Source organism: Dermochelys coriacea, chromosome 4 (genome assembly GCF_009764565.3).
Source record: "Dermochelys coriacea isolate rDerCor1 chromosome 4, rDerCor1.pri.v4, whole genome shotgun sequence".
Lineage (NCBI taxonomy): Eukaryota > Metazoa > Chordata > Testudines > Dermochelyidae > Dermochelys > Dermochelys coriacea.
The window spans coordinates 94507180-94534026 of NC_050071.1; the positions used below are offsets into that span (position 1 = coordinate 94507180).

A 26847-nucleotide genomic window follows, 5' to 3' on the forward strand; every position below is an offset into this window, starting at 1 on the left:
ACTATATGAAAAGTTGAAATAGAAGCTTTTGATGACTTTGATTATATGGAAAGGAATTCCATATGCCCGCAGAATGCACCATAGGCTGTCCTGTGAATGCTATCAAAAGCCTTCTCAAAGTCTATGAAATTTATGTAGAGTTGCCGTTGCCATTCTAAACACTGTTCTATTATGTTTCATAGAGTGACGATTTGGTCTGTGCATCCATACCCTTTCCGAAAACCAGCTTACTCTTTTCTGAGAACGCTATCAACTGTCTCTGATATATGCTGGACTATGATTTTACAGAATACTTTTTTGGCACAGATAAAAAGTGTGACACCATGCCAGTTATTACAATCATTGAGAGGTCCTTTCTTTGGTATCTTCACTATAACCTCATTGGTCCACTCATCTGGCACATTTTCCCTTTCCCAGACTGATGTAAATAGAGGGGCCAGGATAGATGCTGCTAATTTAGGATTTACCTTGAACAATTCTGCATTTAAGTTATTCTTGCCAGGAGCTTTCACATTTTTTAAAGAATTTGATGGCTTGAATGATCTCTTCCTTTGTTGGGGTGTCTGTGTTGATATCAAGATCTTCTTCTGCCTCCTGGATGTTTGCTTCCTCTTTAGGTGGCTCCCTGTTCAGCAATTTTTTGAAATGCTCTGTCCAGTGCATTTGTTGTTCTTTTTGGGTTGTCAGTAGGTGGTCCTTGTTTGTTCCTGATGAGAGTGTTTGCTGGTGTCTGCTGTTTACCACTGATAAGCCGCATCATTTTGTAGACAGTTCCTTGTTCACCACGAGCAGCTGATTCCTCTGCTTGTGTTGCCAGACTATCAATATAATGCCATTTGTCCGCTCTCACAAGCCGTTTGACCTCCTGGTGTGCCTTGCTATACTGCTAATGGTATTTGTCCTTTAGCTTCTGGGATTTTGTTTCTAAAACTTTTTTCTTCAGGGCTCGTCTGGTTTCTATGGCATTCCATGTGCTGGGTGTAATCCACTCTTTCCTTCTCTTCTGCCTGTAGCCTAGACAGGCTTCACTGCTCTGTTTATAAATTGCTGTTACTTTGTCCCACTTCTTGTTGATCTCCTCATCTGCATTCCCCTCCTCTTCATCATGGTCTGCAAGTGCTTGAAACCTGTTCTTTAACTGCAGAACAAAGGCTTTCTGTATTTCAAGCGACTTTAGCTTGTCAATATCATAGCGTCTATGTCCCTTGTTTGGTGGACTCACACTTCTCAGTTTTAGCTTGATGGAGACTGTCTTGCTGCCAACATCTGCACTCCTTCTCACTTTCACATCTGTCAGTGAGCGTTGCCATTTGCCATTGATTACGATATGGTCAATCTGGTTCTTATCTCTGCCATTTGGAGAACATCATGTCAGCTTGTGAATTTCATGATGTTCAAATAGGGTTCTGCCGATGACTAGGTCATTCATATTACAGAAATCAAGAAACCTTTCTCTGTTTTCATTCATAGTGCCACACCCATGTCTTCCCATTGCTCTGTCATTGTTTGTTTTCTCCTTACCGACCTTGAGATTCAGGTCTCCCATGACGAGAGTTAGGTTGTGGCGTGGTACTCTCTCTAACTCCACCTGTAGTGCAAGGTAGAGTTTGTCCTTTACTTCTTCATCACTGTCATTTGTTGGAGCATAACACTGAATCAGGGTGATATTATTATGTTTCCCTTTCAGTCTGGCTCTCATAAGTCTGCCGCTGATGGATTTTCATTCAAGCAGGGAATGCTCCACTCCCTTCTTCAAAAGGATGGCAACACTCTCATGGTGTTGTCCATCATTCTGTCCAGATAACAGCAAAGTTTCTCCTGAGGCTGAATTTGCCTGATCCTGTCCATCTGTTCTCGCTGACACCCAGGATGTGTAAGCTGTAGCATCTCATCTCTGCTGTGACCTGAGCTAGCTTCCCTGCTTCATACATTGTCCGTACGTTCCAAGAACCAAGTCTGTTTTTTGTCTTGGTGTTGAGCACTTCAGTCTTCATGCCAGTGGCTTCCTTTTGGCTTTCACCACTGGCAGTCATACAGGTCATTAACTCCTAAAGGCCATCACACACAGTAATGGTCGATTTCTCCGTTGCTGTTTCCGTAACATATTTTGTTTTTTACGGGACAGGGTTGTTAGCCCTGTGCCTAACCCCCAACCTGGAGGACCAGAGTGTCTGTTTTGTCAGTCCCCTCCCCGACAGACTAATCCGGCATGGTTGAACCTACCAGGAGTAGAAAGCCCCCGCCGACACAGACTCTGGAGATTGTTAGAGTATGCAAGCTGTCCTGCCACGACAAGGCACCAGAGGACAGAGGAAGACATTGGGATATTGTAAAAAATGGTTACTCACTTTCTTGTAACTTGTTCTTCGAGATATGTTGTTCACATCCATTCCAATCAGTGTGCACGTGTCGTGTGCATGGTCATCGGAAACTTTTCCCCTTAGCGGCTCATGTAGGGTCGACTAGGGAGCTCCCTGGAGTGATGCCTTCATGGCACTCAATATATGACCCTGCTGACCCAATCCCGCTTCAGTTCCTTCTTGTTGGCTACTCCAACGAAGGGGAAGTAGGGTGGGTATTGGAATGGATGTGAACAACACATCTCGAAGAACAGCAGTTACAAAAAGGTGAGTAACCGTTTTTTCTTCTTCAAGTGCTTGTTCACCCTGATGTCAATCAGGTGACTCCCAAGCTCTCCCCTGGAGGTGGGGTCGGAGTTAAGGAATCATGTATTGAAACTGCTAAATCTTGACCCGTGGAACTATTGTGGATAGTTGACAATCTAACAAATCGTGAGTGTTCTTAGCCAGCTGCAGACCTTTGGACCTCCTCATACTAGGAGGAACTCTCATCCTACTTCATAAAGGAAGTTAGGTGAAACTGTAGTAGTATCTTTGGCCCTAAAGGAACCAAGTCAAATAGTAATCATTCCACCATATGTGATGGAAGTTGGCCCAGTGATGGAGGTAGAGGTCTTGAAAACAGTGAGAGATATTTGTTTCACTACTGTCACCTATGTTGGCAGATAATATTTTACTCCATAATTATCTTAGCTCATTATATCTTATTGGAGAGAGATACTGTATATGTACAGTAGTACAACAGTCTTATAATGACGTAATATATAGAGCAAATGTTAGACCAGGAAGAGCATCATTAGACTGGCACCAAACTTGGTTAGATAACCTTGGAATAATGTCCAGCCTAAAGCTTGGCAATAAAAAGCCCCCTCTCTCACATAATCAGTTCAGTGTGTCCTGATCACATGTCCCAGAAAGCATCTGTCCCTTATGCCTGTTTGACTTTTTAAGTCCAAGTTACAAAACACATTAGCTATTCGAAACTATTATTTGAAAATCTATGTTTTTAATGTGTATGAGTAATATTTATTTGTATTTTCTTTTTATTTAGAACCATAAAAAGTGTCCATACCCAATCTGAGTGCTCTGCTAATTATTACAAATCTAATATAAATTCCAGTCAGCTCATTACTTGTATCAAACTCTAAAATGAATATAAAGTGGTCCCTGCGATTATCTATTTACAAATGGGTCCTCAAAAATACAAAGTTCACACTATCACACTAATGGTAGTTACTTTGAGTCCACCTTATGTCTTTAATTAATATTCCTAATGATTCTCTCATACCTCTGAGACAAACTTTGTGACTAGCTTAATGCATGGTTTGTCCCAGCTGAGTTCCTCAGACTAACAGTAACCAGCAGTGCTCACTTCCCTCACCCCAACATAATACAGATAAAATATAAAATGGAAATTATTGCGTATAGAAGATGAGAGAATTAAAACTAGATGAATTGGACCTACTTGTGTCCATGATTAGGTTGCCAGTATTGAGAAAAATAAACTCATTCTTAGGTCTATGAACAAGCATTTGGCGGCAGTGACTTTTCACTCACTTCCATGATAGTCTGGATTTGACTTGACAATCTAAAATTATTACTTTGAATTTCTGATTTTATTAGAAAGTAGATGTTTTGGTTATTTTAAAATTAAGTTTTTAATTAAATTAAATTAAATGTTTTTTTCAAGAATTGAAAGTAAGCAGGAAAACAACGAAATCATGAATGCTTTGAGTTCTCTCTACTAGCGAGCGGCAGGTCAGAAGATCTGATTGAATTCTGGTGGAGGATATTTTTGTGGTGAAGGTTGCCAAGTTTTGTGGTGAGAGAAAATTAGCAATGTGACCTAGAATTCTTGTTCTCTTGTTTTATGCCGTGGTCAAAGCAGTTAGTTTCTTTAGCCTCATAAAAGCTTTCAAAGTTTAGTCAAGATTTAAACATTTTGGCTGGAAGCATGATAGTATACTGCAGAAGAAAATGGGAGATCAAAGGTGCTGTGAGGTAATGCTCCCAGTTTAACTTATTGGGGGGCTAAATTTTGGCCTCATTGAAGTCAACAGGAGTTTTGCCATTTCAGGGGGATCAAGATTTCATCCAACGTGGTTATAGCAGGCTATAGTGTGAGAGTCTCAGGAAATGGATAAGAACATGTCCTGAGGCCTTATCAAGGTATTAATTTTTAATCAAAACTCCCACCTGAAGCTAATGGGAACTTCTGCATAAAAACTAATGGAACAATAGGTCTCTTTTTCAGAAATTCCATCATCTTATCAGGAGGGAAGAAAAAGATGTCTAATATTGTCTTTAACTCTGCAGTGTTTTAAGAGTAAGTTTCCCATTTAGATCTAGATGGGCAATGATTTATAAGGGACTTATTCTGTGGGGCTACTTCATGCTGTCTCTGACTTCAATGAGAGTTTTGCCATTGGCTATAACTGGAGACAGATTGCACTCTCTACATTTAGCAACCACCATATGCAGCTTTAATTTTTTAAGTAAAGCTACTGTTTTAATATTGAAGTTCAATGGACACAGGATTAATTGTGCCAGTCTCTAAAGGAATTTTATTCAAATAGTGCAACTCTCTAATTAGAAAACTAATTAAAAGACCAATTTCATTTCTTTTGTAATAGAGGGTCACGTATGAAAAAGAATGTTCATGAGTGAGTTATCATGGCTAGGAGCCAAGGAGACTTTGTCTGAAGTATAGCATTATAAAGGAGAGCTTCATAAGTGGGGACAGGTATAAAATGTAGTAGCCAATTGCTGCATTTGTATTAAGTCACTCTCTTCTACTTCACCGCAAAGAGGTTTAGTGGTCTGCGAAGCTGAGGGGAAATAGAGTATCAAACTTGCACTTTGGAAGTTGGTGGCCATTAATTAATAAGTTTTGTTGTTGAAGGAATATTTTGAGACAGAGAGGAGGGAATTCAGATTTAATTCCCCACATTTAATTTTTTTCCAGTGTTTTTATCATTTCCAAAACATTAAATTATGGTCAAGTGATAAAGCAGTGCAAATTACTTGGATTGGTTTGGCACACAGTGCATGTGCAAACTGAGTAACCTAGATGCTGAAATGGTAAAATGTGGTAAATCAGGAAATGCAATCATTTATTATAGGTGGCACAGGTAGTGGACGTAAGGTGTTTATCTGCAGAGGCAGTTTTCTCTTACCCCATGAGGTTAAATACTTATCCTGCTGCAGTTGCACTGACATATCATTTAGGGTATGTCTACACTACGAAATTAGGTCGAATTTATAGAAGTCGGTTTTGTAGAAAGCGTTTTTATACAGTCGAGTGTGTCCCCCCCACACACAAATGCTCTAAGTGCATGTAGTCGGCAGACTGTGTCCACAGTACCGAGGCAACAGTCGACTTCCGGAGCTTTGCACTGTGGGTAGCTATCCCACAGTTCCCGCAGTCTCCACTGCCCATTTGAATTCTGGGTAGAAATCCCAGTGCCTGATGGGGCTAAAACATTGTCGCGGGTGGTTCTGGGTACATATCGTCAGGCCCCCGTTCCCTCCCTCCCTCCGTAAAAGCAATGGCAAGCAATCGTTTTGCACCTTTTTTCTTGAGTTACCTGTGCAGACGCCATACCACGGCAAGCATGGAGCCCGCTCAGCTAACCGTCACCATATGTCTCCTGGGTGCTGGCGGACATGGTACTGCATTGCTACACAGCAGCAGTTTATTGCCTTTTGGCAGCAGACAGTGCAGTATGACTGGTAGCCGTCGTCGACATAGTCCTGGGTGCTCTTTTAACCGGGCGCCTGGGCAAACGTGGGAGTGACTCAGCCAAGTAATTTCCCTTGTTTCATCTCATGGCGATTGAGTCCTACCGGCAGTGCACTGTCTTTTAATTTGCAGCCAGCAGAAGACGATGACCAGTAGTCATACTGCACCGTCTTCTGCCAAGCATCCAGGAGGTGACGATGGCTAGCAGTCGTACTGCACAGTCTGCTGCCAGCATGATGTATAAAGATAGATGAAGTGGCTCAAAACAAGAAATAGACCAGATTTGTTTTGTATTCATTTTCTCCTCCCTCCCTCTGTGAAATCAACGGCCTGCTAAACCCAGTTTTGAGTTCTATCCTTGAGGTTTTGAGTTCTATCCTTGAGGCGGCCATTCAGTTTCTCGCAAAGCCACCCCCTTTGTTGATTTTAATTCCCTGTAAGCCAACCCTATAAGCCATGTTGTCAGTCACCTCTCCCTCTGTCAGGGCAACAGCAGACAATCGTTCTGCACCTTTTTTCTTTGCAGACCCCATACCACGGCAAGCATGGAGCCCGCTCAGAATCACTTTGGCAATTAGGAGCACATTAAACACCAAACGCATTATCCAGCAGTATATGCAGAACCAGAACCTGGCAAAGCGAAACCGGGCGAGTAGGCGACATCAGCACGGTGACGAGAGTGATGAGGACATGGACATAGACTTCTCTCAAAGCAAGGGCCCTGCCAATGTGGGCATCATGATGCTAATGAGGCAGGTTCATGCGGTGGAACGCCGATTCTGGGCTCGGGAAACAAGCACAGACTGGTGGGACCGCATAGTGTTGCAGGTCTGGGACATTCCCAGTGGCTACAAAACTTTCGCATGCATAAGGGCACTTTCATGGAACTTTGTGACTTGCTTTCCCCTGCCCTGAAGTGCAAGAATACCAAGATGAGAGCAGACCTCACAGTTCACAAGTGAGTGGCAATAGCCCTGTGGAAGCTTGCAACGCCAGACAGCTACCGGTCATTCGGGAATCAATTTGGAGTGGGCAAATCTACTGTGGGGGCTGCTGTGATGCAAGTAGCCAACACAATCAAAGATCTGCTGATATCAAGGGTAGTGACCCTGGGAAATGTGCAGGTCATAGTGGATGGCTTTGCTGCAATGGGATTCCCTAACTGTGGTGGGGCCATAGACGGAACCCATATCCCTATCTTGGCACCAGAGCACCAAGCCAGCGAGTACATAAACCGCAAGGGGTACTTTTCAATGGTGCTGCAAGCACTGGTGGATCACAAGGGACGTTTTACCAACATCAACGTGGGATGGGCAGGAAAGGTACATGACGCTCGCATCTTCAGGAATTTTGGTCTGTTTCCAAAGCTGCAGGAAGGGACTTTCTTCCCAGACCAGAAAATAACTGTTGGGGATGTTGAAATGCCTATAGTTATCCTTGGGGACCCAGCCTACCCCTTAATGCCATGGCTCATGAAGCCATACATAGGCAGCCTGGAGAGTAGTCAGGAGCTGTTCAACTTCAGGCTGAGCAAGTGGAGAATGGTGGTAGAATGTGCATTTGAACATTTAAAAGCGCGCTGGCGCAGTTTACTGACTCAGTTAGACCTCAGCAAAACCAATATTCCCACTGTTATTACTGCTTGCTGTGCGCTCCACAATATCTGTGAGACTAAGGGGGAGACATTTATGGCGGGGTGGGAGGTTGAGGCAAATCGCCTGGCTGCTGGTTTCACACAGCCAGATACCAGGGCAGTTAGAAGAGCACAGGAGGGTGCGGTGCGCACCAGAGAAGCTTTGAAAACCAGTTTCATGACTGGCCAGGCTACGGTGTGAAAGTTCTGTTTGTTTCTCCTTGATAAAATCCCCCACCCCTTGGTTCACTCTACTTCCCTGTAAGCTAACCACCCTCCCCACCTCCCTTCGATCACCACTTGCAGGGGCAATAAAGTCATTGTTGCTTCACATTCATGCATTCTTTAGTAATTCATCACACAAACAGGGGGATAATTACCAAGGTAGCCCAGGAGGGGTGGTGGAGGAGGGAAGGACAAGGCCACACAGCACTTTAAAAGTTTAAAAGTTATTGAATGCCAGCCTTCTGTTACTTGGACAATCCTCTGGGGTGGAGTGGCTGGAGGCCCCACAACGTGTTCTTGAGCATCTGGGTGAGGAGGCTATGGAACTTGGGGAGGAGGGAGGTTGGTTACACCGGGGCTGTAGCGGCGGTCTGTGCTCCTGCTGCCTTTCCTGCAGCTCAACCATACACTGGAGCATATTAGTTTGATCCTCCAGCAGCCTCAGCATTGAATCCTGCCTCCTCTCATCACGCTGCCACCACCTTTCAGCTTCAGCCCTCTCTTCAGGCCCCCACTTACTCTCTTCAGCCCGCCACCTCTCCTCCCGGTCATTTTGTGCTTTCCTGCACTCTGACATTGTCTGCCTCCATGCATTCGTCTGTGCTCTGTCAGTGTGGGAGGACAGCATGAGCTCAGAGAACATTTCATCGCGAGTGCGTTTTTTTCGCCTTCTAATCTTCGATAGCCTCTGGGAAGGAGAAGATCCTGTGATCCTTGAAACACATGCAGCTGGTGGAGAAAAAAAAAGGGACAGTGGTATTTGAAAAGACACATTTTATCGAACAATGGGTACACTCTTTCACGGTAAACCTTGCTGTTAACATTACATACATAGCACATGTGCTTTCGTTACAAGATCGCATTTTGCCTCCCCCCACCGTGTGGCTAACAGCGGGGAACATTTCTGTTCAGCCATAGGCAAACAGCCAAGCAGGAACGGGCACCTCTGAATGTCGCCTTAAGAAAAGCACCCTATTTCAACCAGGTGACCATGAATGATATCACACTCCTGAGGATAACACAGAGAGATAAAGAACGGATGTTGTTTGAACGCCAGCAAACACACACTGCAATGCTTTGTTCTACAATGATTCCGAGTACGTGCTACTGGCCTGGAGTGGTAAAGTGTCCTACCATGGTGGATGGAATAAGGCTGCCCTCCCCAGAAACCTTTTGCAAAGGCTTTGGGAGTATATCCAGGAGAGCCACGAATGCCAGGGCAAATTAATCATTAAACATGCTGGCTTTTAAACCTTTTATAGTTTAAGAGAGGTCCCTTCTCCGCCTGGTGGGTCCGGGAGACAGCCTTGGGTGGGTTCGGAGGGTACTGGCTCCAGGTCCAGGGTGAGAAACAGTTCCTGGCTGTTGAGAAAACCGGTTTCTCCACTTGTTTGCTGTGAGCTATCTACAACCTCCTCCTCCTCCTCGTCTTCCTCGTCCCCAAAACCTGCTTCCATGTTGCCTCCATCTCCCTTGAAGGAGTCAAACAACACGGCTGGTGTAGTGGTGGCTGAACCCCCTAAAATGGCATGCAGCTCATCATAGAAGCGGCATTTTAGGGGCTCTGACCTGGAGCAGCCATTCGCCTCTGTGGTTTTCTGGTAGGCTTGCCTCAGCTTCTTAAGTTTCACGTGGCACTGCTTTGGGTCCCTGTTATGGCCTCTGTCCTTCATGCCCTGGGAGATTTTCACAAATGTTTTGGCATTTTGAAAACTGGAATGTAGTACTGATAGCACGGATTCCTCTCCCCATACAGCGATCAGATCCCGTACCTCCCGTTCGGTCCATGCTGGAGCTCTTTTGCGATTTTAGGACTCCATCATGGTCACCTCTGCTGATGAGCTCTGCATGGTCACCTCTGCTGATGAGCTCTGCGTGGTCATGCAGCTTGCCACACTGGCCAAACAAGAAATTGAAATTCAAAAGTTCACGGGCCTTTTCCTGTCTGCCTGGTCAGTGCATCTGAGTTGAGAGTGCTGTCCAGAGCGGTCACAATGGAGCACTCTGGGATAGCTCCCGGAGGCCAATACTATCTAATTGCATCCACAGTACCCCAAATTCGACCCAGCAAAACCAATTTCAGCACTAATCCCCTTGTCGGGGGTGGAGTAAGGAAATCGATTTTAAGAGCCCTTTAAGTCAAAAAAAAGGGCTTCGTCATGTGGACGGGTGCAGGGTTACATTGATTTAACGCTGCTAAATTCGACCTCAACGCCTAGTGTAGACCAGGGCTCACACTCCTTTTGCACATCCATTGAGCGCCAGATTGGTGTGAAGGAGTTCACAGAAGGGAGGGAGAGTTCTCTCGGAAAAGATAATATAGTCTCAGGCTGTATCATCTTCTTCAAGGAATTTCCATGAGGCCAAAGAAGAAAAACAGTATATGTCCTTCTAGCCCAGGGGTGGGCAAACTTTTTGGCCTGCCACATCGGGATTGCAAAACTATATGGAGGGCCAGGTAGGGAAGGCTGTGCCTCCCCAAACAGCCTGGCCCCCATCCCATCTGTTCCCTCCCATTTCCTGCCCCCTGACTGCGCCCCTCAGAATCCCTGACCCATCTAACCCCCCAACTCCTTGTCCCCTGACCACCCCCTCCTGGGACCCCCACCCCTAACTGCCCCCCAGGACCCCATCCTCTATCCAACCAGACTGCCCCAACCCCTATCCACACCCCCGACCCCTAACAGGCCCCTTGGGACTCTCACACCTATCCAACCCCCCCGTACCCTGTCCCCTGACCACCACCCCCAAACCTCCACTCCTTCCAACTGCCCCCTGCTCCCTGTCCCTTGACTGCCTCTGCCCCAGAACCCCCGCCCCATCCAACCCCCCGTTTTCTGTCCCCTGACTGCCCCCCCCCCCGGGACTCCCTCCTCCCTGCCCTCTTACCATGCCGGAGCCAGCCATGCTGCCCAGCAAGAGCGGTGATCCAGATCACTGGCAGCGCGGTGCACTGAGGCTGCGGGGGAGAGGAAACAGCGGGGGAGGGGCCGGGAGCTAGCCTCCCCGGCCGGAAGCTCAGGGGCCAGGAAGGACAGTACTATGGGCCGGATGTGGCCCGCGGGCCGTAGTTTGCCCACCTCTGTTCTAGCCTCTCACCCAGATCACCCAAACACCCCTAGCAAGAACCCAAACAGGGCAGAGAGGCCTCTGCAGGGTACAGAAGAATAGGTGTATAGTACCGGGGCCATGGGTAAGCTTCTCTTTCAAAGCGAAGAGATGTGTATGCAAAGAGTCCTTGTTATGTACACACAGATCTAGAGGGGCAACCTAGCCCATTTATTTCACCAGAATTGCATAATATTTTGATCACTATGAGTTATAGTGTTTGCAGTTTCAGGCCCTAACATTCTAATTTGACTGGTCTGTCAGTTGTCAAGCTAAAATACTGGTAGTACAGTTAAAACCTGTAAAAAGGACCATTACAAAGTATCTATCAGAGATTGTTTCTGTACCAGATGTTACATGATTCAACAAATTATTTTTTGTCATTCACACTAATAAACGTGTTCATATGGAGAGTACAGTTCAGTGAGAGAGGGCAGATATAAATAATAAATAATTGTTAAAAACACCTTCCTGGTTAAAAAAAACAAAAAAAAAACAGGTTTTGCTAAGTGCAAAGTATTTCTCGATACTGTAAAGGACACTGGAGTCCAGCAGCTTTGTAGTAAAAAATGTAATAGTGTCACTATCTGCCTTTCTGTACTGAAAGTTGAGATTACTAATGTGCCTAATTCTGTTTTTTTAATGTTGAGAAAAAAACTTGTTTGTCTTTGTTGTAGAATATTTATAGATTTATCTGGACTTAAACATCCTGTCATTCTTCCTGATGCCTGACCACTGAAGCATAAGCTTTTGAGACACAATTTCTCTGCCTGCTTTCTTTGTAACTGCTAGCTGACTAAAAGTAACAGGGTATTAAAAGGGTGTCTTAGGCCTTCAGGTTTTCCATGAGTACATAACTGTTACAGTTATCATTTATTGTATGTGGTACAGGTAGTGACGCCTCTAGTTAAGGTTTCCTTACACTTCCCATTAAGAGACTGTTTTCAGTTGCTTATAATTTTGCCAAACTTTAACCATTCAGGATCAAATTTTCCATGCCAGGTGTCTGCCTCAGGCTGCATTTGTTGTGAAAGTTTTAGCAAAAGTGTTCCAGCAATTTCGGATAATGAAATTAGGGACAATATGTTGTTTTGCCCATGTTAACAAATGAACTGAATTATTTTTTTAGATACTGTAGCCCCTCCATGCTATGGAACAGGGACTTGAAATTTAGCTGTAGGTGTGGACTCTCTGCTAGGGATGTGCTTTTTTCTGTTCCCATGAAAAAACATCCAAATTTGGCCAAGATATGGACCCCTGAAAAAATTCAGTTCGCACATACTCAGCAGAGACTTAGGGTTTTGCTGCTAAATTCTGAGAAGATTCTGTGTGCACTGAGCATGCTCCAGCCCCTCACAGCTCGTATTTGCAGACCATCCCCATAGAGCAACTTAGCATGCTTCAATGATCAGCCTAAGGCTGCAGGGGCTAAGCAGGACTTTTCCTGCAATGGTTCTCTGGATCAGTGTGGTGCTAGGCACCAGAACTGAGAGCAGGGAAATTGTCTCTCCTGTCCTTTCAGTGCCCCCATTGTTGTCATCCAAGCATTGAGGAAGAATCAGCCTGATTTAAAATGCAGAGGGGTGAAGAATGGGTGGATGTGGACATGAGGAAAGGGGCTTCCAGAAGTTAGAGAATGGGAAGAAGCAGAGGGGAGGGGTGGCAGAAACCGTTAGCAAGGAGGAGCAGTAGGAGACAAGAGAAAGTTGGGGACAGGAGCTGGTGGGGTTGGACAGGAGCAAAAGGGGAGGGTGGGGAGGAGTCTGGGGTGTATACAGACAATGAGTGTGGGGAAGACGTCAGGAACAGAAGGGAAAGGAACAAGAATCGGGGGCATTAGGGGTGGATAGAAAGACAGAGGTGTCTGTAACTACCAGATCACATCCCTCTCCAGAACCTGGAATTGAACCCAGGAATCCCTACCTTCCTTTGCTGTTAACAAATAGCTGTGAAACCCTCTAGCAACAAATAGCTGTGATACCCTCTAGTATCTCATCCCTACTATTGCCTGATCCACCTAGAGCAGTGGTCCCCAAACTGTGGATGGGGGTGAAGAGGAACATTTGGGGAGGCATGGGCCAGCCCCAACGGGGGGGCAGGGAGGGAGCGCCACCCAGCCCCGCTCTTCCCCTAGCTCTGCTCTGGCCCCAGCCTTGACCCCAATCAAGGCCTCAGCTTTGGCTCCCAACTGTGGCTTGGACCCAGCCTCGGCCCTCAGCCATGGCCCCTGCTCCAGGCCCTGGCTCCATTCTCAGCCACGGCTCCCACCCTGCTCCTGACTCCTGCCCCTGGCCACAAGCCCTGCTCCCGCCCCTGACTCCTCTCCTTGCTGCAGCCTCAGCCCTGGCCACGGCTCCATGGCCCTGGCTGCAGCTCTGGCCGCGGCCCCAGCCCCCGCGATGGCTCCATGACCCCGGCTGCAGCTCTGGCCCCGGTCCCAGCCCCGGCCTTGACCCTGCTCCTGGCTGCGGCCTCAGCCCTGCTCCCGGGGTGTGTGTGCAGACAGATTACATTACAGGTCAGAGATGCACCACATCAAAAGTTTGGGGACCACAGACCCATAGGATAACTGCCTACTACTACTACCAGTTGCTCTGTTAGCTCAAGTGGTAGAGATCTGTGCAGTGAACTTAAAGATCCAAACCTTTGATACTAATTACAAAGATTAAACCTGCTGATGACCCAGGAGGGGGATCAGAATTGTTCCATATGACAGAATTTCAGTTTTAAATTAGGAAATTACATGCAATAAACTACATTAAGATTGGTAGTCAACCACACAAAGGTTAGGAAATTCATACCTAAGGTTGCATGGGCAACCTTAATTTGGTCCCCTTGTGCATACGCATAACATAATATTTAATTATATGATAAAATATTATTTTTTTCCTGGACACCTGACTGTCAGTGCACAGGATGAATCATACTCTGGGAATGAATCAGGGTTGTACAGCAAATGAGACTTGGTATGAGCCCTGCATCATTTCTTGTAGAAGTTGGAAGGTGTGTAGTGAATGAGGCAGGGAACAGCAGGAAGAGATGGATAGTTTGATGGTTAAGGAAATTTATTTAGACCATGGAGAATTCTGTCCCTGCCTCTGCCACAAAGTTTCTATGCTGGACAAGCCACTTAAATCAGAACGTTTACAGTTGGCCACTAATTGTGTGTTCCTCATTTTCTGGGTGCCAAATGTGAGACATTTGGGGCCAGATTTGCAGATGTGCTGAGCACTCATAACTGCACCTGGAGTCTGTAGGCACTGTCCTTTGAATATATGTGTTATAAAAATGTTAAGCACTATGGAAAATTAATGTCTAGTTGTTTCATGTTGGACAACCAAAATTAGTGGACACTTGAGAATCCAGAAATGCCAGCCTTGCTCTGAGACTTTTAGGGATGTTTATGAAAAAAATTAGGGAAGTTTCTTGGACCAGTGCAAGTGCCAAAGGTGCGAAGCCAAATACAGATAGGAGTCTGGGGTAGGTGCTTGAAAGGTTGCAGTGCATTTCTGTGCATATTGCAGTAATAACAAAAGTGATACAAGCTGAAGTAACTTTTTACTTAGTAACATCAATAGCCATGACCAGTTCCAACCATGATATTGGCAACTCCTTTGCAAGCACCATACAGGTTGCTTGCTTGGCCTTTCACAGGATTATCTTGTCTGGATTTCTCAAGTGGCAGGGTTGACCGAGTATGTCCGCTTTGGTGATCATCAGTGATTCCAAACCTTTATCACCAAGATTTGGTCTGAACTCAGTTTGTTCTTGCACACAAGGAAAAATACTCTTTTCGAGTCAGAGTTCTTGTTTGGTATTGGAAGGGTTACTTTCATTATCCAGGCCAGAACATCATAGTGGCCATTATCTGCAATATGATATGCTGCTGTTTATCACAACTGATGCATGTCAGAACAGATGATGGCATGTTATCAACCTGGTACCGAGCTCCTGCTTTGCGTCTTGCTGAAATTGATCCCTCAGCAGAGATGGAAGGTGCTGCACGAAGAATGCAGTATCATTGTATGTAGCCGTTATTCTGAATGCAATGTTAGCTACTTCTGCATGTTGTACTATAGGATCAAGCAGAAGCAGTTTCTACGCTATGTATGTGTCCACCTCTCGGTGGTACCAATTAACTGAATAGAAGAATGGCTCCAAGTCTATGTCTATCAGCCTCATGATGTTCTCTGAAAGAGAAGTAGGACTTGATGACTGCTGAGAGTCTGAGTTGTCTCTGATAAAATAATGTGTCATAATATCCTTGCCATCCTTCTGATTAGAAGTGAGGTTGTACTCTACTTCACTTTGCTTCTACAATCACTAATGGCTTGGTAACCTGACAAGAAGTTCGTTTAGAAGACTGAACAGCTGTTGTCTTGGTATCTGAATCAGAGATTCCTCTTTTTGCATTTGATGTGTTTAATTTGTCAAAGATCGGGATCATGTAGTCAAAAATAGGCAATACTGATTTTTTCACAAACAAACTTTAAGTGTCTTATATTACCGCAAAAACTTTCAATGCCAGTTTGTTTCGCAGTTTGTTTCGGCACAGTGATGGCGTCTGAAGTCAGTTTAGTTAATTTGTCATGTTTGGCATCAGCAACTTGCTCTGTAGGCTTGCTGTCGTGATGATCTTTTTGGATGATCCTTGTTTTGCAGTGATGATTTTGACATTGATGACTGGCGGTTGATGGTGGCTACACCTGATTGGTTTTTGCTGGTGTTGCTGATCTCTGCTCTGTATGATTTTCAATAGGTTGTCACTTATAGACTGGTTTTGTTGGCTTGTCACCTTAGCACACGACTTATTGGCACCTGTGTCAGTTTTATGTTGCTGCAAAGGAGTACGGTGCAGATTGACAGGCATAGATTTGCACTTGGTGCTGCATGAATGCATTCCTTTGGACTTAGCTGCTTCAGCCAGAGAACGTGGTCAATAGTTCCCACTGCTGGATGAGCCGAGTCAGACATAGGCCAGGTGACAGCCAGTGTGTGCTTATGTGCTTCAGTATCTTATGGACCTCTACTTAGGACAGCTTCTGACAAAATGAGCTCCCAGTGATGCTTGGTGTTCTTGTCAATATAACAGTAGATATCAATCAGGAGTTCATCTGTGGTGGCAGGTGAGGACTTCACACTTCTCTCAGCCATGATGTGCACCATGTGACATGGGCAACCCACAAGAAAAGCAGATAATGTTGCTCTCAAATAAATGCTGCAATACCCTTGTGCAAGACCATCATGACAAAAGCATTGTCACTTCCAAAAGTCAAACTGTTTAACAAAGGGATTTTCCTGGCCTCCATATTTTAATTCAAAAGCTTTAATTCCCAACCTGTACAGCAACAAGATGATCACTTTATCTTTGCTGTCATCAAAATGTTGAATAATGGAGTGGGAGCAGTTTGCTGATGCCTGCATCATTGCTGCCATCAGTAGCTAGAATAAATGAGGAATGATGCATGCTTTCTGCTAGGCAGTTCATACTGTCATTTGCCATCTCTTTGATAATTGCTGTCATCTTTGTGCACACCTAGGCATATTTCCTGGTGAGTTCTGAGTCAGGAAAAGAAGTTTTCTGCATCTTTTTATAATATTCTATTTGGTTCAGGGTTTGAATGGTGTGTGGTAAATAATGTCTGGAGCCACACACTGAATGAGGAGGATAAAAATATTTTGAATAACTACTTAGTCATTGAACGAGGCAAGGGTTTTGTAGAGAAAATACTATGTGGGGTGAATTAAGACTGCACAGGCACCCTTAATTTTGGCATTTCATAACTTTTGAATGTTTGACTTTGCAACCTTAAAATTCTTTTAACAAAGTTACATCACAAAAACTATGTATTATTTTGATGACTATAACACCCAGAGACTCCAAATAGATCAGGTACCTCCACTTTGGTGGGTACTGCACAGATACATAATAAAATAGTTCCTGGTTTAAAGCATTTTAATTAGTGAGCTGGATAACCAAGCCTGCTCAGATACACGGTAATGAATGACACATGCACACCATGATGTAGTGGGAAGTGCTGAAAGCTCTTCAGCTGCTAGATCCTATAGGCTATAGTACTCTATGAGCTAAATACAGAACTAAGTTTCTGCCTCTCCCAGAATGACATGTGGTCCAATCCTTTCCCTTCAGTTCATACTAGGGTTGAAGATACAGCAGGTTTATATGTGTATACTCTAAGGTCTATAAGAGATATTTCTTAAACTACTTGTGCTGAGGCTAGATGCTACTCTTACACAAGTGTAAAACTGATGTAAAAGTAACTCTTAACTACCCACAATTTACTATAGTAGCAGAATTAAACCCGGAGACTCTTTTCGTCTAGAATGACCCTCCTGGTATATAGTTCTTCTGTAACAAGACAACTTCAAAAAAGCATAAATATTTATTCTTGCTTTGGAGAGTTGAAATCTTGGAAAGTAGTGTCTTTGAGTTTATTGAACAAATGTCTTATAGAATGCTATAAAGTAAAACTTTGAAGTATTTTTTCACTATGGGCTTGTCTACACCAACACTTAGTTCATGGCAAAATGGGATGTAAATCTATTCTGCACTAACCTGCCACACACAAAGTATCCCTGTGACCCCTGCTGCCACACACTAAAAGTTCCCTAGTGTACTTCATCTGTTCACGTTTCAAAGCAGGGTAGATTTATATTTCAATTTGCTGTGAACAATATGTACATGTAGACAAGCCCTTAGATTACAGTATCATAAAACTACAGGTGTTTAACCTACAGAATTTTGCATCAGTTCTGTTAATTGATTGTAAAAATATTCAGAGGGACACTGCCTGGACTGTAATTGCTCTGTGAATTTTTGCTTTCTTTGTAGTAGTTTGAATCAAATTATTTAAAGTGAAGAACCTTAAATTTTATATTCTTCAACACAGCTGGCTATGGAAAAGGTCATGTGACCCAAAGATTACATGATTACAGACTCATAGACTTTAAGGCCACCAGGGATCACCATGGTCATCTAGTCTGACCTCCTGTGCATCACAAGCCACAGAACCTGTCACTCCTGCAACAGGTGCATAATCTCTGGTGGTGCAACCCTACAGCACATTTCTTTTTTGCTCCACAATGGATCACATATGGCTTGTTTTTTTTTTAAACAGAAAAAATACAGAAAGGGATCTGTTGATATTGCTAAAATCAAGTGTGTTGAAATTGTGAAGAATGATGGTGCCATTATTCCCTGTCAAAATAAATATCCATTTCAGGTAAGTTCATTTGGTTTATTTAAAATGTTATACTCTGTTTTTCAACATATCTCAGTTATTTTATATTTGTTATTTACCTTGTAGTTTGCTTCTGATGATTTTAATGAACTGTCTTCAGATACTGGGCTTGATTTCTCTCTCACTTACACCTGTTTTAAATAATTTCAGTGTAGCTAACCCAATTGACATTAGTGTCAGGGAGAATCAAGTCCATTTAGGTTTTTAAATTCAATATATGTTTTGGAATAATTCAAAAAAATTGTTTACTTCATTTAATTTCACAATGGAAGGAAAGGGCTCAGAAGGGAAAAGTTTAAACAAATTATTTTGGGTCAGATTCTCTCTCATTTGCAACAGTGTAAATCCTAGTGAAGTATCAGAGGGGTAGCCGCGTTAGTCTGTATCCACAAAAACAAGGAGTCCAGTGGCACTTTAAAAACTAACAGATTTATTTGGGCATAAGTTTTTGTGGGTAAAAAACCCACTTCTTCAGATCAGATCTGAAGAAGTGGGTTTTTTGACCACAAATCTTATGCCCAAATAAAACTTAGTCTTTAAGGTGCCACCAGACTCCTCGTTGTTTTAATCCTAGCCAGATTACTCTGGATTTTAACTAGTATAACTGAGAATCTGGCCTCTTCTGCCTAACAATAATGCCTACTTTTTACCAATGAAAGAAAGAAAAATTAAAATGCCAATGCAAATGAAGAAGACAGTGCAAGAAGTTATCTAGGGCAATATGGAATCATAAGAAGTTGTAAAATGACATGTACAGAGGGACGTCTAATTACAAAATGACACTAGTTAATTTTTTTTTTAAAGAAACCCAGGGTGAAGAATAAACAAAAGAAATTGCCAAGCAAATGGTTAAAGGAACACTGTGATTATAACATATAATTTAAAATTCCTTATTTGTCCTATCAACAGCAATTTAGATTATTAAAAGTGAAAGAATTTTTAAGTCTAATTTTTCACCATTTATGCTTTTTGCATTTCACTCATTTTGGCTGATGAATACAGATTTGTTAGTTTTTCTGAGCCTGTTAGCCAAGAAATATGTTTACACTAGATGGTATTTACTAAGAATCAAGTTCAAAATTATTGCCATATAAACATTATTTATATTTCATTTGATTTATTTTCAGATTGTATATGATGCTAATACACTTTACATTTTTGCGCCCAACGCACACAGCAGGGATCAGTGGGTGAGGAATCTTAAGGAAGGTAAAGACAACTTCTTAAGGTTAATATGTGAAGCCTTAAGAGGCAAGGCAATTGCTTGAACTAGAAAATATGAAGTACAAACTTGTATGCTGTTCGTTTAATGGCTTATATATGTATTGGGACAGATTTTGCATTGGTTTATATCATACACTACAACATTCTGCTTCAATCATGCCTCTGTAAATATGAAGTAACCTCAATGATGTCACTGAAATTATTCTTGATTCGCATTGTCATAATTGTAAGCAGAATTTGACCCCTATGGTGTTGCACAATCTATAAGTCATCTTATCCATGTAGTTAATGTCACTGATCATGTACAGAAAATATAAATATTTATAAATGTAAATATTATGAGCCTTATTCTCCTCTCACTTATGCTGATTTTACACCAGTGTAACTCCATTGACTTTAATAGTTACTCCTGATTTAAGTAAGAATCATAAGAATGTCCATACTGGGTCAGATCAGTGGTTCATCTGGACCAGTATCCTGTCTTTCAACAGTGGCTGGTGCAAGGTGCTTCAGAGGGAATGAACAAACAGGGCACTAACTTACACTTGTGTGAGGAGAAAATGATCAGTTCCTGTATATTCAACAGATTTGTCAACCTTCTTCTGAGAGCTGATTTCCATAGGAATTTCTTTCACCTTCAGATGTAACCAGTTATTGTCATTTTTCTAAGAAAACTTCTGTTTCATGCCTTTGGTGAAAGCTATAATCTTGTGCTGTTCAGGAAAGTTGGACTCAATAGCCACATTTCAGACATTTGCCTTTTTAAAAATTCTTTAAATTATCCTTATGTTATTAATAATATTAAGGTCAACTGACTAAAACAGTGGTTCTCAACGTTTTTGGGCTCAGGATCCATTTATAAATCTTGATGGCCTGTCGCAACCCAGTAATGGCTTTAGTGTAAAAAAAATCTGATTTATTAAATATTTCTTTAACATAATACTAGTACTAACATAATTTAATACCAAACAAGCATACCATGGTAAAACCTGTGACTCATGTTCTGTGGGGCTGGCTGGGCTTGGCTCCCTGCTCTGGGTGTTGTGGCAGGTTTGGCCCAGCCCCAAACGGGGGTCCGTCCAGGTCAAATGTGAGTGGCAGTGCAACTTGGTGCATGGGGTCACAACACCACTCACTGAAATTTGGCCCAGATGATCTCCCGTCATCATGATAAGGGGCGGTTAGGATAAACCTGAGAGGACCTGCAACCCTATGCACCAGGTCCCAAAGCCTGGAGTGGGGAGCTGAACCCAGCCAGCCTTGCAGGATTGGATCCACAGGAACTGCCACTAAACGGTGAGTGTTGTGCGGGTTTCTGCAATCACCTTCCCAACATGCCTCCAGGACCTTCCAACCTCCTTGGCAGGATCCCTCTCACCCCTGGCTTCCCATATGACCCTTTGACACATTCTGGCAACCTAAATTTGGATCATGAGAAACCCTGGACTAAGATTTTCAGATGTACCCCTTAGTAATATTACAGTCTATTATCTGTAGGACCTTACCAAATTCACGGTCCATTTTGGTCAATTTAATGGTCATAAGATTGTAAAATAATCAGTTTCATTATTTTAGATGTTTACATCTGAAATTTCTCAGTGTTATAAGTGTGTGGGTCCCAACCCAAAAGGGGATCGTGGGTGTATGTAGTGCAAGGCTATTGTAGGGGGGGTCGTGGGAATGCCACCCTTACTTCTGTACTGCTGCTGCTGGCAGGAGCGCTGCCATCAGAGCTGGGCAACTGGACAGCAGCAGCTGCTGGCCAGGTGCCAAGCTCTAATGTCAGTGCCACTGCCAGCAGCAGTGCAAAAGTAAGGGTAACTCACGGGTATGGGGGGAAGGGTTACCATATGCCCAGGTTTTCTCAGCAGCATCTCCACCTGGGTCAGGGGCTGACAGATGGAGTCACAGCCTCCCACCCAGGTTGGGGGCTGGACAACCGCCCTCACTTCTGTGCTGCCTTCAAAGCTGGACTCCCATCTAGCAGCCATGGCTTCCTGCAGCCGGGGGAGGTTCCCAGAGATGGGTCTGACCTGGCTCCAGGAGCGGCCCCTGTAGGAGAACAGGAAGTCCAGTCCCTCCCCAGCCCGGCTGGCACTAGCAGCTGTAGCTCATCCCATGGTAGAAGCCTCCGATTGGGGCACACTCAGACTTGCTCCTCCCTACAGTAGCCAGATTGCACGAAGGAGATCAGGTTTCCTGATCGTTACACATTTTTCATGGCCGTGAATTTGGTAGGGCCATAATTATTTGTATTGAGGTAGCACCGGGAGCCCAGGACAGATCAGGACCTTGTGTGCTACATTCTGTACAAACACAGAACAAAAAGATAGCTTGTAAAGTCCCTGGGGGCAGAAATTAAGAATACCTTATGCTACAATACTGTCATTATCACAAGATAAGAAGGGTCAGACATGGAAATCTTCTAATAACCGCCACTGTAGGAAGTGCTATTTGTGATTCAATGTATAGCATGCTTATCTCTGAATCACCCTGAACCAATTCTTCAATAAGATATCAGGAAGCACTGTGCTGCGGTAGGTGCTATTTTTTGGATGATGTGTAAACTGAAGTTTTGACCACTTGTGATCATTAAGATCTCAAAGCTACTTTTTGCAAGAAAAGGATTTGGTAATGTTGGTAGGTTGGTCCACATTCTATCTTTGGCAGTTAAGTCTTGCCTATCTAAATTTCTCCTTGCAGTGTCATTGATATTATGCGTAATTTCCTGTTCTAAATTTTGTTTAGCTTTTCTGTGCACAGTATAACAGTTGCTGCTTTCATCCAGTAGCAGACAATTTTGGTGATAGGTGATATGATCCATACGAGTAGTTTGGATATCAATTTAAACCGCTAATGCATTTTGAGACCGTTTATGAGCAAATCACTTTGTAAATTAATTACTGCAGTGCTACTGCTTTCTTGACTTTGCTACTTCAAGTTCAAACCGTTTTTCTCTACAAATCTACTGCTGGAAATATTTTAGTAGAGCAGTAAAGTACTAAAAAGCAGATATATCCCTGTAAGCTGACACGCTGGGCCTGATTTAGTGTGCAGCTTAAACTATGCACTGCAGCAGTACGTGCATGTGTTGGAGGAACGGTGGGGGCTGTAAACAAGATGATTCTTTGCCCCAGCTTCCAAGCATTTAAGCTATACCAGCTGTGTCTCATGCTTGTGAATTCTCTCACTCTCTGGCCCAAATGACATGAGAGAGAGAGAGAGAGAGGAAAAACAAACCAACCCATGAGCACAGAGATGAGAATGACTCCACAGTCTGGTGGTTAGCGCACTCAACAGGAGGTGTGAAACCTGGGATCCAGTCTTCCTGCTCTAGACATTCTAATTATTATCCAGAGTGCAACAGCTTCAACTGGAGAGATTAATGAAGCCTCTCATCAGAATATCCTGTAGCCAAATGGTTAAAGTACTCCCCTGAGAGTTGGCAAATCTTTTCTTCCCACCCACCCCTCTCAGGTGGAGCATGGACCTGAACCAGTGGTCTCCCTAACCACTGGGTTAGAACCCTAACCACTGGGCTAAAAGATATCAAGGAGGCCTTCCCCTCCCACAGCTGTTTTGTGTGAACTCACCTGAGGGGCCCAATCCAGCAGGTGGCTTCTCAAAACATATACCGGATTGGACCCCATATGTGACTTGGTGGCCAACGAAAGCCTATCTTCCCCTTTTTTGTAAATCACTCTTGGACACAGGCAGGGAGATAGGTGCCTGAATACCTAGTGGGAGGCAGCAATGTGTATGCCCAGAGGCAGAAACATAGGTGCCTAGGGAACTTTTACTGCATAAACTTAGGCAGAAGTGAGTTCGGGTGCCTACAGGGTTTGGCAGGTGGTTTTGTGCATCACACTGGTGCCAAAACCAGGTCTAAGGCACTTAAAATAGTGAATTAGGTACCTAACTCCTTTTGTACTTTCAGGTCTATGTCATTCCATGTACTATAATCACAATTACTGCAGGTGCAGTAAAACATATGGCTATCTAAGGGTTTGTGTAAAAGGCCCTGATGAAAAAATCAGCGTCTGCAGAATGTTGTCAGAGAGGCCACCACTTGCCCTGTATCCCTGTCAATGCAGGACAATGAGTTGGAATATTACATTTGTAATATTATGTATTGCTATTTCTTTTAAGGTAAACAGAGCTATTGATGGTACAGGTTAACTAGGTTCAGACTTAGGTCAATAAAAGTAGGTTCCTGTGAGAGCAGCTCACATTACATCATGTTTGGCCTTTCTTCTGGGCTATTTACTAGCTGTACATTTCTGAAACTGAACCCCTCAGATTCAGAGCTTCAGAAAAACTGTAGGCAGCAATACTTTGCTGATTAGATAATGCACTCAGCGGCATTATCACTGTGTCACATATCAGGAAATCTTGAGATAGGCAATGCTGTTACCTGATGCTCTTCATAATAAAGCTACCCTAAAATGCTGGACTGTTTCATCTAGCTCCATTAAAGTGAATTCTTAAACAATAGTCTGGGCTCCCAAAAGTATTCTTGTGGAGAAGTCATCCTGTAGCTTGATGAAATTATCACCTACATTATGACTGTATGACATCCACATTAATTTGTAATGAATCTTTCAAGAGTAGTAACATTGCAATAAGTACCAGAAGTAGTATTGATTATGCCCTTATGTTAAGTGTTATAGTATTTATGAATTAACATGAAATTATTCTTATTAGAGTTTTTTTGTGCCTTAATCTATTTACCATTTACCTTTTATAGAAATAAAGAAAAATAGTAATATAATGGTAAAGTATCATCCTAAATTCTGGACAGAAGGAATTTATCAATGTTGCAGACAAACAGAAAAGTTAGCACCTGGCTGTGAAAAATACAATCTTTTGAAAACAGTAAGTACATACGTTTTTCCTATATTATCATTTTAGCTTGATTTTCATCTATCATACTTATATGATCCTTATTATGATCCTATATGATCCTTATTATCATAGTATCTGAATTACACTGTTCACTCATGATTTATTAGATTTGTTTAACACTTGCAAAAAAAGCAATCGTTCTGGGTGTATTAGCAGAAGTGTTGTAAGAAAGACACGAGACTTCTGACTGATTAGGCCTCAACTGGAGTATTGTGCCCAGTTCTGATGGCCACATTTCAGGAAAGATGTGACAAAGTCCACTTTAATTGGAGAAAGTCCAGAGAAGAGCAACAAAAATTAAGTCTAGAAACGTGACCCGTGACGGAAGATTGAAAAAATTGGGTTTAATCTGGAGGAAGAGAAGACTGAAGGTAAAACATAACAGTTTTCAAGTACATAAAAGGTTGTAACAAGGAAGAGGGAGAAAAATTGTTCTCCTTATCTTCTGAGGATACGACAAGAAGCAATGGGCTTTAAATTGCAGCAATGGTGGTTTAGGTTGGACATTAGGAAAAAACTTCCTAGCTGTCAGGGTGGTTAAGCACTGGAATCTCCATCAGAGATATTTAAGAGCAGTTTAGACAACACCTGCCAGGGATGGTCTAGATAATACTTAGTCCTGCTATGAATGCAGGGAACTGGACTAGATGATCTCTTGAGGTCCCTTTGAGTCCTATGATTCTATGAACCTGATATTTTTATCACTTATACCAGTGGAAATTAAGAATAACTGTTGGAGTCAGTATAATTACACCAGTGTAAAAATGATAGAAGAAGAGAATCAGGATCAATACATGTAGGGAAATAGGACAAAATTTTCATAAATGTGTACACCAGACTTTGTGTGCCCAAACCTAGCTGAACTCTGATTTCCATATACATGTTGCTGTTTGCACATGTAGTTTATGGGTTGTGAATGCACAACAGTATAGATGCAATCTGGCGTGCAAACTGGCCCCAACTATAGTAAATACTACATCTGTATGTATAGAATTAATTTAGACCCCGATTCAGGAAAGCATCCATATTAAGGAAAGCACTTAAGCACATGCTTAAGTCCAACTGAAGTCAGTGGACTTATTAGGGCCTTAAATGGCAACAGTGTAGTCTAGCATATTTAGAAATGTGTAAGGCCTGATTAATAAATTATTATTATTATTTATTATTTGTACTGTAGCACCAAAAGGCCTCAGTCAGGATCATGGTCGGCCTGATTCTGCTAGGCCCTATACAAACGGAAGATAATCCCTGCCCTGACATGTGTACAGTGGAGTCCTCCAGGCTAAATAGGACTGAGTTTTAATGTAAAAAACAAAAGAAAGAAAAAAATGCCTCTTTTTGAGTGAAGGAGCAGCGCGGCGGCGAACAGACATAAATCTTTTCAAGCCTTCTCTATATATCATAAAGACACAAAAAAGGGCTCAAGCAACGAGTTTTTCCCAGGCCTCTGAGTATCTCCTGAGGTCATCAGGAGGGAGATCATCTCCTATTCACCACCTAAACTGTGCAGGCAGGAAGTTTCTTTTAAATTTAATTTTGAATAGTCTTTGGTGGGTTTGAGGCTTTTAAAAAGAATTCCTTTTAGTTTTTAATCTTCAAATTACTGCTATATACTCACAATTTTAATGTCAACTTAATGATTTTTTTCCTGAGATGGACTTTACATTTTTTCTGTGGATAGATGAAGACTTCAGTCTTTAGGTCTGCCAGGCATGCACTTTTCCACTAAATTCAATTTACATTTTGTCGTACTAAGTGTGGGTTTACAGAGCTGTTTTTGTTTTCTAGGAGTTAAAGTTTGTACTATTTGGAGGGCTGGTTAAGATGTTAAAATCTTGTCGGAATTTTAAAATCTTTTATATTATTGTTTATCAATATATTTATAAATGTAACATAGTTACTTCTATTGCATTGCTTTTAGGCATAAGGAAATCACCCTCTCTAATACCAGATACAAATAAGGTAGGTGGAATCTTCAGAACACTGAGTAGTTCACTGCAATTGACTGAGAAGGGTTTTGTATGTAGTACTTAGGCTCACTATAATATGTTTCTTCAAGGATTAGGGTCCCAATCTTGCAAGCACTGCCAGGCATAGAGCCTGATCCAGCTCAAACTGACATCAATGGACTTTCTATTAATTACAGTGGGATTTGGATTGACCATAGTGATTATTACTTTGAATAGCCCTGTTGATTCGAATTAGAGTACTCACCATAGTAGCCATTATGGTTGGGGACAAATGTTTATAAGATTGGGCCCTTTTATAGTTAATTATTTAAAAAAATAAGCCAGTATGTAAAATGCTTAACAAATTTGCCTAAACTGTTCAATACCATACATGTAAAGAGAACCCTCTTTATAACAGGACACCTAAATATTCAGCTGT

At 42.8% G+C, this 26847-nt stretch overlaps 1 protein-coding gene across 1 annotated transcript in view; it reads left to right on the forward strand.

Moving 5' to 3' along the window:
• Nucleotides 1-26847, forward strand: part of TEC (tec protein tyrosine kinase) — an 86883-nt gene that overhangs the window by 31803 nt on the left and 28233 nt on the right. The window contains 4 exon segments of the mRNA XM_038400499.2: nt 18208-18312; nt 19458-19539; nt 24302-24433; nt 26381-26421. Coding sequence (XP_038256427.1) covers nt 18208-18312; nt 19458-19539; nt 24302-24433; nt 26381-26421 — 360 coding nt within the window.